Source organism: Mandrillus leucophaeus, unplaced genomic scaffold, assembly GCF_000951045.1.
Source record: "Mandrillus leucophaeus isolate KB7577 unplaced genomic scaffold, Mleu.le_1.0 Scaffold53, whole genome shotgun sequence".
Taxonomy (NCBI): Eukaryota; Metazoa; Chordata; class Mammalia; order Primates; family Cercopithecidae; genus Mandrillus; species Mandrillus leucophaeus.
In genome coordinates this window covers 2,654,586-2,671,797 of record NW_012105697.1, presented here as the reverse complement: position 1 = coordinate 2,671,797, position 17,212 = coordinate 2,654,586, and the positions used below count along the sequence as shown (strand labels likewise).

Genomic DNA, 17,212 nt, shown 5'->3' with positions numbered 1-17,212 from the left:
TCAGGTGATCCTCCCACCTCAGCCTCCCACGTAGATATTACAGGCGCATGCCACCAGGCCTGGCTGATTTTTTGTGTGTGTGTATTTTTAGTTTTACCATGTTGCCCAGGCTGGTCTCGAACGCCTGGGCTCAAGTGATCCACCCACCTTGGTTTCCCAAAAAGCCGGGATTACAGGCACCTGGATTTTTAAAAAATGAAACAAAGCAACCTGTATAAAACTAAAAGGCAAGGACAAGGAGATGCTGTGACATTTGGATCCAACAATAGGAAAATGGGTTATCAGAGAAGATTACTGTCAGAGAAGACCATAACTTGTGAGAGAATATAAACAGAGAGAACATATTGAGGAGCTCATGCTAAAGATGCCTCAATATTTCTTCCCAGACTTCGAATCTTTAAGAAAAGCTACCCAGGAAACATCAATGATGAACTGAAATCTTTCAGAACTGCTGAGTTTTTCCTGGCAATGTCTTCTATCTCCCTATTTCTCTCTTACTCACCAGGGCATGTGCCTCTTGTTCCCTCTTTCTTCACCATCCAGGGCTCTTTTCCTTGCTCCAATAATGAGATCACATCTGGCTTAGAAACAGAAACTCCTGCTTACAAAAAATAAAAGGGGAATTAGGCAGGTATATAAGTAAGATCAAGTTTCTGCATCATCAAGAAGGTGGGAGCATAATGGGAGGGAGCTGAGGAATAAGAATGGGGAAGATGAAGCTGCCAGTTCTACAAATTCAACCTATTTTGGGAAGCACAAGAAAGGGAAATTTAGTGAAGGACATCAGAGGTTTCCCAACATTACACTGGAGCTCAGTCCCATGTACAGATTCTGAATTACAGGAGACGTCCTTACCCAGTGATACCAAGCTCCTGTAGTTCTCCAACATCACTTTCCTGTACAAATTCCTCTGAGCGGGGTTCAGCCATTCCCATTCCTCTTGAGAGAAATTTACAGCCACATCCCCAAATGTCACCAAATCCTGAAATGACATAAACACACTCTTGCTCAAAGAGTGTTCATATCCTCACATGAGCCTAGGTTAAAAAGTTAAATTGTCTATACTTTGAGAGAGAAATATTGCACATAGCAAAACTTTCTGACAGTATCTTAGGTTCTAGGCAACACGTGTCAGGTAATTACTAGATGACTTCTTTGTGCTTTGTTTGGATATTCTGTCATGGAAAGTATACAATTTGAGAGATAATCCTGTTGGAGAAAAGGATTTATAACACACACCAAATTGGAAAATAACAGAACACTGTAAATCGAGTATAAAATATGTTATTCATATTAAATGCCAGAGTTATTTCTCAATATTGGAAAATCAGATACACTGGGGAAGTAAAGAGCTTCAAGGAGGAAACAGGCTGAGTTAAGCTTTATAACGTGTATATGGCTGAACCTGGCATTTTTCCAAACTCAATACAATGAAATGGTCAACGTTCCAGAGACATCAATAGGGTTGTATAAAAATACATATAAATATGTTTGATGCTTACAATATTGACTTTCTGAAATTAAATATACGTAATAGAAACAGTAAACAAAGTTGTATACTGACTTGCAAAAATATGGCTTAAATGTATACCATAACAGAGAGCAATCAAGAAGCTGAGTGACAGATTACCTAATGTGTGGGGAAGTATGCCACTGAATTTGTGCTTGGTGGCAAAGATAACATTAGCTAATCAGCTGTCAAAGTGATGCATTTCATCTCACTGATGACCTCAGGTATCTCACATATTTTTTACATTTCATAGTACACATTTTATAATGACAACCTAGGTCTTGTGTGTGTTGTACTTTAAACATTTGTTTTACACAAATTCCTCCCCTGTAGATGGTTTAAATGAACGGAAGGCATATGGTTTAGATGAACAGCAGCTTGATGTCACAAAAGGTATCTGAATCAGGCCAGAGGTGGTGGTGCATGTCTAAAGTCCCAGGTACTCAAGAGGCTGAGGCAGGAGGATTGCCTGGGATGCTTGAGTCCAGCCTGGGCAATATAGTGAGACCCTGTTTCTAAAGACAAACAAACAAAAAGGTATCTCAATCAAAACAAGAAAAAATTTGTTACAGATAAAATGAAGTTGATCTCCAAGACTGTGACTTCTAATGTCTTGAGAAGAAGAGTACTATTATAATAAATGTTTGAATCTGTATAATCAGTACTTGATAAGAAGGAATCAAAGAAGTACAATAAAAGTTATTTCAATATAGGACAAATTTCCGTTGGAAATAAAAATTTTCCTGAGACTGTGTGGAAGAGGCAACAAATGATTGCCTAACAGCTCTTGATAACCCCACTAAGTTGTAAAGATAGTTGGTAACTTATAAATATGCTACATAAGAGACAAAATAATATAATTTAAGCACTATTAATTTACTGAAATAGTGAACGTCTCCAAGTCTGATAATGAAATGCATCAAAAAATACCCACCGCTCTCACTAGAGGAACATACACAACTGTGCCTGTTTGATGAGCAAGAGAGTTTTTAAAATGTTACAGTACAGCTCCCAAATACTACTACTGCATGTTGAAGTAAGGATCTTGAAGATAACATGGAACGAGACCTAGTTCGCTCCCTAAAAATTAAAAATGGGTCTTCTTCCTAACAAGATAAATCAGCTCAAGACTTACCAGGGCTTGCTGTATGGTTAGGCATATGCATCTTGGTTTTCACATGTCACAGAGCAAAGCCTGTTCTTAAGCTGGGCTGACATAGAGATGGGATTCAATGGTACACACCTGAGCAGCTATGCTGATTCCTTAAATACTGAAATATTGCCACACTCACTGGTAAACAGCTACTGCACTGAGTGCTGCTAGTGACCAGATTTCTCCATAAGGAATTCAGCAACTGAAGATTAATGCCCAGCATGGCAGCAAACGCCAGGATCCCAGCTAAGATATGTTCTGCTGTGTGCCTTTGCCTTGTTGGTTGTCAAATATGAACATCACCCCTACCCTTGTATGACTCTTTGCAGAGTAATGCTCCTGTTGAAGAAATACTCAAATACATCAGTGATTTTATTTAGAAACCTTTTTAATGGAAAAAAAAAGAGTCAATGTTAACTGTTACTGTCAGAACGATGCACAAAAATGTTAAGGAGGTTATCTATAAAGAAAGCAAAAGTATGGCTCCAAGAAACATCAATTACATGCATCAGCTGTTTAAAAAGCTTCCATTTCTGAAACACTTCTTAATCCAAGGATATCTAAGGAAGTGACTTGTCACTTCAAAAAAGGAAAGGAATGTGAATCAGGTCTAAAAAGTAAAACTTGTGCTGGATAGGCCTGGGCACTGCTATTCATCAATTCTACTGTAACTCAAACACTTCAATACAAACTCTTTAAAATTATGGGCAGGAAAGTGTTCCACACACATCATTTATTGTGCAGACATTAATGAAGAAGCTTTTGCTACACAAAGTCCTCAAGAGACATTTTTTAGCTGCACACATGAACTAATGCATTCTGTGTTTTAATTATCTGACATTTTCCTCTCAGCCAATGAGACCATGAATACCTTGCAAATGCTTTTTATAATTATTTTGATTTAATTTAAAAATTACTATCATTAAAGAAACTTAAAAATATACTCTCCAGTATTTCTACCCTCAGTGATTTCCCCCCACTCCTTTTTTTTTTAATTTTATTTTTTAGGAGACAGGATCTTGCTCTGTCGCCCAGGCTGGAGTGCAGTGTTACAATCATGGCTGATTGCAGTCTCAACTTGTAAGGCTTGAATGATTCTCCCAACCTCGGCCTCTCAAGCAGCTGGGACCACAGGCACTCATCACCAGACCCAGGTAATTTTTTAAATTTTTGGTACAGATGATGTCTCACTATGTTGCCCAGGCTGGTCTCAAACTCCTGGGCTCAAGAGATCCTCCTGCCTTGGCCTCCCAAAGTGCTAGGATTGGAAGTCTTTCACCCCCATGCCTACTCCCGTGTCACTTGACCTCCTAAAAGCAATTATAATTTACAGTTAGTATAATCTGTTCAAACAGTTCCTTATACTGATGTCTATGATTATGTATATATTTCACTTACCGATAATGTCAATTATTGGCTAAATAATATTATATAGTACAATTATGCCCTGTCTTACTTACTAACCCTCATGCTTATTTTCAGTTGGGTAAATCTTAATTTTTTCTTTTTTTTTTTGAGACGGAGTTTTCTGCCCTCGTCACCCAGGCTGGAGTGCAGTGGCATGATCTCGGCTCACTGCAAACTCCACCTCCCATGTTCAAGCAATTCTCCTGCCTCAGTTTCCCAAGTAGCTGGGATTACAGGCACCTACCACCATGCCCAGCTAATATTTTTGTATTTTGAGTAGAGATGGGGTTTCACCATGTTGGCCAGGCTGGTCTCGAACTCCTGACCTCAGATGATCCACCCGCCTCGGCCCCTCAACGTGCTGAGATTACAGGCGTGAGCCACCGCACCCGGCTGGGTAAATCTTAATTTTTTACTATGATGTTGCATAGGTCTTGAATTATTTTTTTTTAATTGATTCATAGACGTCATTCTCTCCATTGAGACCAGGATTTCACAAAATTACTTAACCTCAAAAAAATTTTTAATTACACTATTTTGACCCAGCAGCAATATGGTCAAATCGTTTTTGAAGTGAAAAAAAACAATTAAGGGTGGGAGTAAAGTGTTGCCTTGCACTCAAAGACATCCTCAAAGAGTTCTTCAGGTAGAAGTAAAACAGAAGGAAAATGGAAGCATGAAAACACAGGAATAAATTAAGAGTTCTAAAGCAGTAACTATAAATAGAGCAATAATAATACTGTGGAGTTAAATCACCGTAGGCATCTCATCCTGTTCAGGAGAAACAAAGGAAAAAAGAACAGATGGGATAAATGGAAAACAAACAGAAATACAGTAGTTTTAAAAACATATCTACAAGTATTATATTAAATATGTAATAAACACTAAAAGATTAAGATGATCAGGCTAGCCTTTTTAAAACTAGTCAATTACATGCTGCTTACAAGAGGCATACTTTAAATATAATCTTTAAAGGCAGAGGTTCTCAAAAGCCATGCATTAAAATCATCCTGGATACCTGTAATCCAGCTACTGGGCTACTTGGGAGGCTGAGGCAGGAAGATAACTGGAGGCCAGAAGTTCAGAACCAGTCTGGGCAACACAGTGAGACCCCATCTCAAAAAAAAATAATAATAATCCCGGGAAACCCAATAAAAATGTGTTTTCTTAGGTGCCACCAAGAGACCATGATTCAGGAGGTCTGGGGAGGGGTCCTGGAAACAGCATTTGGGCTAATGGATTCCATCTATTCTATACATCACACTTTCAGCTTTTTCTTTCTTCTGTTACCAAATCAGTAGCAGGAAACAAGAGGTGTCTAGCTCTAGCTATCCTGGTCTCACTCACAGATGAGGAATTCATCTGAATGCCTATTACCAACCGGGCACTCTTCTAAGAGTCAGGAATACAAAGGTGAACAAAACAAAGTTTCTCCTCTTAATATTCTAACAAAGGAGAAAAACATTAAACGTAAGGTCATACATGTCAGGTAGTGACATGGGACAAAAAACAAAAGAAGGTAAAGGGTGATTAAGAGTGATAGGGTGTTTATTGTAGATGATATGGTCAAGGTAAGTCTAAACGAAGAGGTAAGGTTTGAACAATAATCTGAGTGAAATGGGAGGGCAAGCTATGTCAACATGTAGGGGCATGGGGGAGCAAATGCAAAAGTCCAGAGACAAGAAAAAGCAGAGTAAGTCTGAGAGACAGCAAATTCACTACTGTCATTAAAATGAAGAGAGGTAAATATTTGTAGAAAATGAGGTCTAGGAAAGCCAGGAGCTGAAGCACAAAGGGCCTTATAGGCCATGGTTAGGATACTGGATTTCATTCCAAGGAAGACAGGAAGGCAATAAAGGTTCCGGGCATATAATGAGCCCCATCACAGTCTCGCTACAGTGTCCTTCATCATCTTCCACCACCCTCTTAATATCATCACTCACCATCATCGACGTTACTGACCCTCAATGTATATTACAACTTCTTACATCTGACTCAGTTACTAACTGGTTACGTGGACATGTCACTCTCTTCCCCTGGCCTCTTTTTCTTCATCTGTAGAATGGGAAACTTGGACAAGATTACCCGTAATTATCTTCCCGGCTTTACTGTTTTATAAGCCTAAGACTGTGCTGTCTAATACACTAGCTACTAGCTACATATGGCTAAATTTAAATCAAGTAACATTTAAAAATTCAGTTTCTCAGTCATGCTAGTATATACAAGTCTTTGTAGCCACATCTGGCTAGTGGCTTCTATATTAAACACTGTAGATATAGAACATTTCTACTGTCAATCATCACAGAAAGTTCTATTGGACAGTGCTGTACTAGCTGATTTCTGCATCTGCCTCACCTTACTCTTTCTCCATTCTCTATATTTTAACCTAGAGGTTTGTGTTTTTTTATACATAACCTATATAATGTATTTATCCTCTACGTATTTTTATCTATGTGTAGAGAAATTTTTTTTTTTACTAAATGAATATTCTATCCCTTCCCTATTGATTTAAAATAACATCAGTACATCATATAATTAAACTAGTATACATTAAATTCTATGAAGACAAAGACAGGGCCTATTTTTATTTATCACAGCACTTAGCATAAGGTCTTTAATAACTATATGTTCAGTGAATGAGTATTTCCATTCTTATGGAATTCTTATACTTGGATTTGTTTCTTAACATTATATGTTTCTTCTGGCTCCATTCCACACTATCTACTGTTTTCATTATTATAGATATACACAGCTTTTATTTTAATGTAGATTTAAGTGCTCTCCCATTACTCTTTTTCAAAAAAAGTTCTATTTTTTACATATTAATTCCACTTAACTGGATGACCTAGAATAACACAGCTGTGGACACTGAGAATGTCCCTAAAATGGTACCTCATTATTCCCTGGAATACTATTCTTTAAAGCCCACAGAGTGCTTGGAAAAATCCCTGCCCTAGCTGACCCACACTTTAATATTCAAGACTCAACACATCTCGCTCCTCAAAATCACTTTGAGCAAGAGACTCTGCCCTGTTCTGTGACTAAGACCACCTGACAACCCTCCTGTCTCGCCTTCTTTTCAAACCTAGGTCTGTGGAAAAGCTTTATTTATGCTAGTGGTTACATCTGAACATACACCTCAATCTCAATGAATCAACTTACTACAATGAAGGTTTTCATATACCAGTGAGTGTATTTTTGCATCTTGAGAGCTTCTAACTGACACTAAACCCAGAGGAGGTGCCGAACTATTTCTTGAGTGAAGATAAAAATGCTGGCTGTGGAAAAAAAGATGACTAAGCTTTTGGGGACTTTTACTGGAAAGCAAGATATGAGGAACGAGTCACTGGATGAATGGAACCTTGTTAGGTTGGAGTATTTTGGAAGAAAAACAAAATGTTCATATAACCTAAAAAATAAGATGGCATTTTAGGGAAGAGAGAAGAAATGCTTCCTTACCTTGGACATGGCTTTAAGGATTCCAGAATTTGACAGTTCTTCTGTCCTACTCCTTCAGACTCCTCTCCAGGAGAGGGATGGTATCCTGAGAAAGTAGAGCTGGAGAAGGAAAAAAAACCATAAAATGCCAGGCCTGCCCTGCAGCTCTCAGTATCATCAGCCTAGAAATCTTCCCTTCTCTTTCTCCTTCTTTCCCCAACCTCAGGAGTAAATTAGAGATATCACTGAGCAAGTCATTTATATCTAAATTTACAATTCTTTTGCCCACATGCTTTGGATCTTAAGAATACAACATATGGGCCAGGTGCGATGGCTCACGCCTGTAATCCCAGCACTTTGGGAGGCTGAGGCGGCGGATCACGAGGTCAGGAGATCGAGACATGAGGCCAGGAGATCGAGACCATCCTGGCTAACATGGTGAAACCCAGTCTCTATTAAAAAATACAAAAAATTAGCCGGGTGTGGTGGTGGGCGCCTGTAGTCCCAGCTACTCGGGAGGCTGAGGCAGGAGAATGGCATGAACCCGGGAAGCGGAGCTTGCAGTGAGCCAAGATCACGCCACTGCACTCCAGTCTGGGCAACAGAGCGATACTCTGTCTCAAAAAAAAAAAAACAAAAACAAACAAACAAAAAAAAAACCATGTTCTGTGCTTAAGTTACCTTCCCTTTTATAATTTAAAACAAAAACAGCAATTACACAATGGCATTACCAAGCAAGGATTTCCCTCTCTTTCACACACGAAGGCTCTTCATCGGAGTAATTAATTATTCAAGGCATCATGGTAATAATGAATTAAGCCAAACTGGAAACCAGGTCTAACTTTTAATTCTTTCCACCCGATCATGATGTTGAAAGGAAATATGTTCCCACCCTTTCTGCAAGGATGAGAGATAAAGCTACAAAATAAAATTTCTCAGAGAAAGCATCTCTATACACAGAGTGAGCATCAGAGGGTCCATGTGGTGTGGTGGACACTCGATCAAAGAGTCAAGAAGGCCTGCGTCAGGTCCTGGCTTATGACAACCCACAATTGAAAACTAATCTCTTGACTTTTCTGGGCAATCTCCTCAGAGAGAAAGAAGGAGAGAGGGAAGGAGGGGCAGGCTATGCATGAACAGTCATCCAAACCCTTATCATTAATTCTTATCCACCAGACCTCACTGTCTTGAAGAATAAAGCTATTACCTAAGAAGCAGCATAACTTAGTGGTAAGAATGACTAGGCTTAAGGATCAGAACACTTGGTCTCAAACAGCCAAACCACGACATGCTACCTCTACAACCTCTGGCAAGTTAGGTAACCACTGCAAACCTGTTTCCCTATCAGTGAAACGGTAACTATTCCCTATCAATTGTTGGGAGGTTTCTGAAATGATCTACATAAAGCATTGAGCACAGTGCTTGGTACATCCTTTCTTAAATAAATTTTCATCTTTCTGTCATTTATTTTCATAAATAGCACATGGTAGGTCTCCCATTCCTTTTTCCTGTTAAATTCCTCACATGCCCCCAGAGACTGAGAGGGATGGAAAAACTACTGTGCCAGAGGACAAGCAGCCAGTGTTTTCAGGCTTAAGTCTGAGGCTCCTGTCTGTCTCTCCCTTTCCAGCTCTCTTCCCCTCTCCCTTTTTCCATCTTCTCCCCTTCATCTCCATCTCTCTGTCTCTCCACCACAACAGCAGTCTCCCAAACCCCAGAGAACACCAGCATCTCCAAGCACCCACATAGCTTCCTGCCCACACAAATAACAGACAACAAACCACACAGTTTGTCACTCTGGCACCTCCCCTGGCAACCTATGGACATGCCCCCACATTGTAGCCCGCCATGCTCTCACAATGGGTCATATAAGGCCATTCTGAGTCACACTGTCACACTCACTGTCGGAATGACACACAGTGCTAAGTCACACAATCTCCCTCAGTCTCACATAATCACACACAGTCATGCACAATTTCACTGTCACATATAATCTTAGTCCAACAACACGAACTCTGTTCACATAGTTTCACATACAGTGACAGTCTCACACACTGTCACACAAATTCTCAGTCGCAGTTTCACGTGGTCCCACATCAACAGCCACATACCGTACACAACCACACATAGCCTCACACATGGTGACATGGCCTCACATACTGTCACAGTCTCACGTGATCCTATACACATGGTCAAACTCTGTTCACAAAGTCACACACACTGTCACATGGTCTTACATTATCCTGCACACACAGGTCACACACACAGTGACATGGTCTTACACACTGTTCACACACGGTCTACACATAGTGACAGTTTAACACTGTCACACACTCCCAATCAGTCTCACACATGGTGATGTGGTCTTAAACACATCCCACACGGTCCCATATACTGTCAAAGGCTCCCGCACATACAGGGGCAACGGTCTCATACTGTCACACACATTCTCACACCCAGTCTCACACTGTCACACACAATCCCACATTTGTCCCACATGGTCTCACACTGACACACATATTCACACACGGTCTCACACACATTCTCACACAGTCACACAGTCTCACACACGGTTCCACACTGTCAAACACATTGTCACACACGGTTCCTTAATGTCACAACATTTTCACACACTGTCACACACGGTCCCACACATGGTGGCATGGCCGCTCTCGGCGTCAGCTCCATCCCGCGCTCCTCACCGCCTCCTCCCTCCGGTGGGTACTTCCTTCGCGCGGTCCTTGGAGGCCGGGGCTGGGCCAGGGCCCGGGCCAGGGCTCGATCCTGGCCGCCGGCCGCGCTCACAAAGGCGCCGCAGCGCTAGGACAGGCTGCAGGGGCCGCTGGGAAATGAAGTCCAGGGCCGGCGCGGCGCAGAGGATGCTGGGATGGTGGCCGAGGGTCCCTGGCGGCCGCAGGTCTCGCCGCTCGTTGCGGGTAGTTTCTGCTGCGCCGCCTTCCCTAGTAAGCCCACCTCCGCTGGCCTTCAGAACTCCACTCGGACCAGCTGAACCCTCTCAGGCCATTCGACCGCCCGTTCATCCACCCGTTCCACCTGAGGCCTGGGAGGACCCGCTCTGACTGCGCAGGCGCAGCTGGCTCGGGTCCCCAAAGGCTGCCAGGCCGGGGCGCTAGCGCGGTGACGCGCACGCGCAGTAGCCGCGTCCGCGCTCAAGCGCTCGGTGTGGGGCTGTGAGCCCAGCGCTGAGAAAAGGGAGCCTGGAGGACCAGTGTGTGGCCAGAGCCAGCTGGAGAGGAGCCCGGTAGGACGTACGGGTGATTAAGCTGTCTGGCAGCCCGGGCTTTCTCTTTCCTTTCCCTTTCTGTTTCTTCTCTCTCCGCCTTACCCTGTTTTTCATTCACCATTTATTGAGCGCCTACTGTGTCGGGCACTGTCGTAGGCCCTGGGCACACGGCGGTGAACAATCAGACAAAATCCCCACTTCATGAAGCAGCGTTCTAATGCGGGAAGAATTCAATAGGAAATATTAATAATAAAGGACACTGATGCATACTGGGAAGTAATGCGTGTTATGAAGAAAAGCGAAGCAGAGTGTTAAGACCATTCTTTCAGTTCTTCCTTCCTTCAGTTATGCCCTCTGAATCAGTGGAAAAAACAAAAGGTGCATTTTTTTTCCTATTATCTCGAGAACTAATCATAACAAGACTTCTCTGACCAAATATGGGGGAGTTTCCCACACATACCAAGCACCCGCATACCAAGCAAGCAGTGAGTTCAATGAGTTCTGCAGTGAACACCAGCTGGGTGTCCTCCAGTTCAATTCCGACGCTGTCTACTTGGAGATGGGTCAGACACCATTCGCTGAGGGCTCAGTTCCCAAGCCTGCCTCCCCCTTCCCACTAGTCACAAGTCCAGTCTCTGGAACATCTGACCCCACCAACTTCAAATTGGGATTTTCACCACCCCCTCTTTGCAATTCAGTATTTTGCTAGAGTGGCTCACAGAACTCAGGAAACACTTATGTTTACTGGTTTATTATAAAGGATATTACAAAGGATATAGATGAAGAGATGCATAGGGCGAGGTGCAGAAGAAAGGGTGTTGCACCCAGGAACCTCCACATGTTCAGCTATGTGGAAGCTCTCCGAACCCTGTCTTTTGGGAGTTTTACGGCTTCATTACATAGACATGGTTGATTAAAATCCCCTCCCCTCCTTGGGGTTGTGGGTGGGGTTGAATGTCCCAGCCTTCTAGTCATGCCCTGGTCTTTCCATAACCAGTCCCCATCCTGAAACTATGTAGGGGATGCCAGCTATCAGTCAACTCATTAGCATACAAAGAGTTTTTACTCCTACTTTGTAGTTTCTAAGGATTTTAGGAGTTCTATGCTAGGAAGATCAAATATATATTTCACAATATCATACTCTCTTATTCCTATTCTTCAATGTTTTTGAAAATATTTTATAAACTCCTATCTCTAGTTCTATCTCCCAATCCTGTACCATCCCTTCCAAAATCCTGTTATGCCCTTCAATTGTTTCATTTAATTGTCTGACCAAAGTTGCCAGTGACAAAGAGCATCATAGAAGCTGGGAATTTTATTTGAGAAAATAAAAAAAATGCAACTATGATAGCAGCAAATACTAACTGAAACTTCTTTTTTTTTTTTTTGAGAGGGAGTCTTGCTCTGTTGCCAGGCTGGAGTGCAGTGTTGCTATCTCAGCTCAATGCAACCTCCGCCTCCCGGGTTCAAGCGATTCCCGTCTCAGTCTCCCAAGTAGCTGGGATTACAGGCACACGCTAACATGCCTGGCTAATTTTTCTTTTTTTTTTTAATATTTAGTAGAGACAGGGTTTTACGATGTTGGCCAGGCTGGTCTCGATCTCCTGACCTCGTGATCCCCCACCTTGGCCTCCCAAAGTGCTGGGATTACAGGCATAAGCCACCATGCCCAGCCAGGGTCCTGAGATTTATTTTCCCTTCACATCTATCCGATTGAAAACTATACAACTTTTTAAAAGAATAATCACATGGCAATGAAGCAACATGTAAAAATACTTCTTGTGTTAAGGTTTCTTAAAGGAGGAACAAAACTGATGAAATTGCATTATGACTGCAACATTGGAAAACTATTCCTATGAATAAAAAGTAAAAGGAACACAATCCACAAAAATTGTAGTTGGGTTGTGTTTGAGTGTTGAAATTGTTAGAAATAAATTTTCGGGCTGAGTGCGGTGGCTCATGCCTGTAATCCCAGCACTTCGGGAGGCCGAGGCAGGCAGATCATGAGGTCAGGAGATTGAGACCATCCTGGCTAACACAGTGAAACCCCATCTCTACTAAAAATACAAAAAATTAGCCAGGTGTGGTGGCAGGTGCCTGTAGTCCCAGCTATTAGGGAGGCTGAGGCAGGAGAATGGCATGAACCCAGGAGGCAGAGCTTGCAGTGAGCTGAGATTGCGCCACTACACTCCAGCCTGGGCGACAGAGCAAGACTCCATCTCAAAAAAAAAAAAAAAAAAATTTGCTGCCGCAAAAGAAGTAGCACTCTAACATAAATTTTCTCAGCAAGGCAATTTTACTTCTATAGAAGGGTACATCTTGCAGATGGAGCAATGGTGAGAGCACACCTGAACAAGGGAGGGGAAGGGGTTCTTATCCCTGATGTAGGTAGCCCCTACTGCTGTGTCATTCCCCTATTGGCTAGGGTTGGACCACACAGTCTAAGCTAATTCTGATGGGCTATATTAAAGATAGCAGCGGTAAGAGCCAGAGTGGTGGGGTGAGCAGTTTTGGCAGGAAAGACTGTTATGGAACAGGTGACTAAAGGTGACTTAGGTTAGAGCGGGTGACCAGGGGTGACTCACGATGGAGCAGGTGACCAGAGGAGCAGATGTGAACTACTGATCAGAACTGGCAGGGAAGTTGTTTACTGAAACTAGGGGCAAGGAGATGAAGAGAATGAGGAAGTTAAACTTTAAAATGGAGAACAAAGAACTGAACATACTGACATACTGATTCTTTGAAGAGAAACTTAGAACTCACTGTCTTGAACAAAATTATGATTGATATCTTCCCCTCGCTTTTTCAAACCAGACAGACAAGACTTGTTTAAAATAAGGCATCAGTAAACTTCCAGGTTTTGGCAGTCTTTTCGACATTTCACAGATGCGTGAAGAGAGTAGGCATCTTTACAAAACCACCTTTGCAAAGACTGTATCAGTGAGAAAAATTATTACAGTAAACTGAGCTAACCCCTTTCCCTTAATTATTCCTGGGCTATAGGACTGAGCTAACTTTGGAACACACTTACACTATAGTCTAAATAACGGGCGAATGGGAGCCATCCGTCTGAGAGGAGAGGAGGATGGGTCCTGCTAAGGTGGTGCCATTATTCAACTGTCAGCCATTATTCCAAAAGTTTTAAGATATGCAACTTCCCCAATTACTACTGCAAATAACATCACCACTGTAGAACCTCAGATTGGCCTTTTGAGATATCTTTTCGGGTTTTTTCATGTCTGACACCCATGGCTCCACCTGGACCTGATGGTTCCACTTGGACTAACCAACCCAGCTCCCGTGGCACCACCCAGCAGCAATTCAGCCCACACAAGGAGAGCTCTGACCCCCTATGATTTCATCTCCAGCCCAACGAATCAGCAGCAAGAACCTGTTACCTGGCCACTCTCACCCCTTCCTCCAAACTGACTTTGAAAAACCTCTGATATAAGAGCTTTGGATGAGATGATTTGAGTACGAACTCCATTTCCCATGTGGCGTGGCCAGCCTCACGTCTATTAACCTCTTTCTCTACTACAATGCCACGGTCTTTCTTTATGCAGTCCGCAGGAAGAACTCCTTGGGCAGTGGTTACATTTAGCCGAGGAGGCTAGATGGTAACATTTTTTATTTTTAGCCATTATCTCTTAAGCTTCTCCTTTTGGCAGAACCTTCTACAAAGTTTGGTAGGAGTCACTAAGTAAACTTTGATTTGCTTAAAAACCACATATATTCTTTGTCTCAGATGAGCAGCAACTATTTGGGCTGGTGGTGCACAGGTAAAAGAACTTACCAAGATAGTTGTGGGTAAAGAAAGGCAGATTTATTTATTTATTTATTTATTTATTTATTTATTTATTTATTTTTTTGAGACGGAGTCTCGCTTTGTCACCCAGGCTGGAGTGCAGTGGCCGGATCTCAGCTCACTGCAAGCTCCTCCTCTCGGGTTCACGCCATTCTCCTGCCTCAGGCTTCCGAGTGCTGGGACTACAGGCACCCGCCACCTCGCCCGGCTAATTTTTTGTATTTTTTAGTAGAGACGGGGTTTCACCATGTTAGCCAGCATGCTCTCGATCTCCTGACCTCATGATCCGCCCATCTCGGCCTCCCAAAGTGCTGGGATTACAGGCTTGAGCCACTGCGCCCGGCAAAAGGCAGATTTATTAAAGACAGTATGAAAGTGTGTTATCAGGGAGCGACAGGCAGAATCAGCAGAAGAGGAGCTGACTGCAAGGAAACAAAGGCTTGCTGGAGATTTTATAGGATGGTTCCTGGGCTGATGGATAACGCCAAGGCAGCAGGGAGCTAACCTGCATTCTTCTGTCACTCAAGGTGTTTGATGATAAATGTTTGCATGCGTTTGATGATAAGCAGGGAGTTTGTGAGTTATGTTCATGATTTGCTCAGGAGAGCTATATGTCCTGGGCCATAAAGAAAAGCAAGCCTATAGTTTATCTGCTTCCTTTTTCTGTTTATATATCCTGGACCATGAAGAAAATGCAGATCTATAGCTTATTTGCTTTATCTCTTTGCTTTCCGCTGGTCCCACCAGCCTGACTCCTTTTCCCTAAGTAGGAATCCACATTCTTCCTAATGGGTAATCAGCAGACATATGTCTACCTAGCACACCTAAGTTTAACATAATTATCTAAATGCAAAATCTTGAGGAATAAAGACCAAAAAACCCTCTACCAGGCACAGTGGCTCATGCCTGTAATCCCAAGTGACATAGGAGTTAAAAAGAAATTATTTAGGCAGATAGTGAGGGTAAGGAAATCCTCGGTACGGTTTTCCTTTTAATGAAAAGCAGCCCCTGAGTCATTTCTAACAAAGAGCAGCCTGAAAAATCAAGCTGCAGACATAGATAAGCAAGCTGGAAGCTTGCACGGATGAATGCCGGCAGCTGTGCCAATAGGAAAAAGGTACCTGGGGGCCGGGCATGTCCAACATGGCAGCTCCATCTTCCCTTTTGTCAACCAAAAGGGAAGTGTACAGTAAGGAACAGACAGCATGGCCCTGGCCAGGTAGGGACCCCATTTGCATAATAAAAGATTAGGGTGGGACAGCTAGCTTCTGATTGGCACACCTGGTCCAACCAATCTTTGGGGCCTATGTAAATCAGACACCACCTCCTGAAGCCAGTCTACAAAACCCCGTGCCCCGTGAAGTCCTACCTGGGAGCCCTTCTCTCTCTGCAGGAGCTACAGCTGTTCTCTTTTCTCTTTCGCCTATTAAACCTCTGCTCTTAAACTCACTTCTTGTGTGTCCGCGTCTTCGATTCCCTTGGCGTGAGACAATGAACCTCAGGTATTTACCCTAGACAACGACGCAGCATCATCAGCATTTTGGGAGGCTGAGGCAAGCTGATCACTTGAGCTCAGGAATTCAAGACCAGCCTGGGCAATACAGTGAGACCCCCATCTCTTAAAAAAAAAAAAGAAAATAAAAATTTAGCTGGTGTAGTGGCACGCACCTGTGTTCTCAGCTACTTGGGAGGCTGAGGTAGGAGGACTGCTTAAGCCCAGGAGGTTGAGGCTGCAGTAAGCCGTATTTGTGCCACTGTGGCAAGCCAGATCTCACAAAAGCTGAACAGGCAGGCCTCCATCACAAGTGTTTCAGCACTGACTGAGTGGTTAGGTTAAATATTAAAGGCTGAGAGAGCCAGTGCCCTAACACAAAGGTTGCTGATTTGAAGCATGACAAGGTAATGAAGGAATGGTCACACTCCTCATCCCAGGATCCATTTAGGATTAAACAAGTTTTACTGAGGGTCTAAAGGCACTCCCCAGACCTCCATAACTTAGTAGGAGACAAGGTAGGGGTAATCACCTTTGGCACTTGGACCCAACTAGAGTAAGTAAAATTACTGAGGCTCTGGAGGAAGGTTCCCAAGACTCAGACCTTAGTTACAGATGAGAAGAAATTAATCACTTATATCTTTAGATGAATGCACACTTACATGTAGACATATAGCTTAGAAGGTGGATAAGCACTGGAAAACTGTGTAATTTTGAGTTGTCTGGCAATATTTTTCTGGCCCTCTCCCTGTACCTGGTTACAGAAATAAAACTCTCTTCTTTTACATCAACATCTTGTTATTGGGCTGCGAGAAAAAGCAGCCTGGCCCTCGGTTCAGTCCAGGAACACCACTGCATACCAGCTTGGGTGACAGAATGAGACCTTGTCTCTTAAAAAAAGTCCTCAGAGGTCGGGCGCGGTGGCTCACGCCTATAATCCCAGCACTTTGGGAGGCTGAGGTGGGCGGATCGCGAGGTCAGGAGATCAAGATCATCCTGGCCAAGATGGTGAAACCCCGTCTCTACTAAAAATACAAAAAATTAGCCAGACGTGGTGGCGAACACCTGTAGTCCCAGCTACTTGGGAGGCTGAGGCAGGAGAATGGCGTGAACCCAGGAGGCAGAGCTTGCAGTGAGCCGAGATTACGCCACTGCACTCTGGC

General features: G+C 43.0%; 1 protein-coding gene and 1 long non-coding RNA gene across 4 annotated transcripts in view; both read right to left on the bottom strand.

Annotated features, from left to right (window-relative positions):
• The window catches only part of ZNF583 (zinc finger protein 583), a 20,508-nt gene extending 10,171 nt beyond the window's left edge, over positions 1–10,337 (bottom strand). The window contains exons 1-4 of one of the 3 annotated variants that reach the window (XM_011996996.1): positions 10,211–10,337; positions 7,530–7,628; positions 856–982; positions 503–598 (exon numbers count right to left, since the gene is read on the bottom strand). In XM_011996996.1, coding sequence (XP_011852386.1) covers positions 503–598; positions 856–982; positions 7,530–7,538 — 232 coding nt within the window. In that variant the 5' untranslated portion in view covers positions 7,539–7,628; positions 10,211–10,337. Of the gene's footprint in view, positions 1–502; positions 599–855; positions 995–7,529; positions 7,629–10,210 lie in introns of those variants that run through there. The other 2 variants (XM_011996997.1, XM_011996995.1) reach the window with 2 other exon arrangements.
• Positions 10,338–16,111: 5,774 nt separating this feature from the next.
• The window catches only part of LOC105551655, a 3,887-nt gene continuing 2,786 nt past the window's right edge, over positions 16,112–17,212 (bottom strand). Inside the window, exon 3 of the long non-coding RNA XR_001007890.1 lies at positions 16,112–16,175. This is a non-coding gene — a long non-coding RNA (uncharacterized LOC105551655). The remainder of the gene's footprint in view (positions 16,176–17,212) is intronic.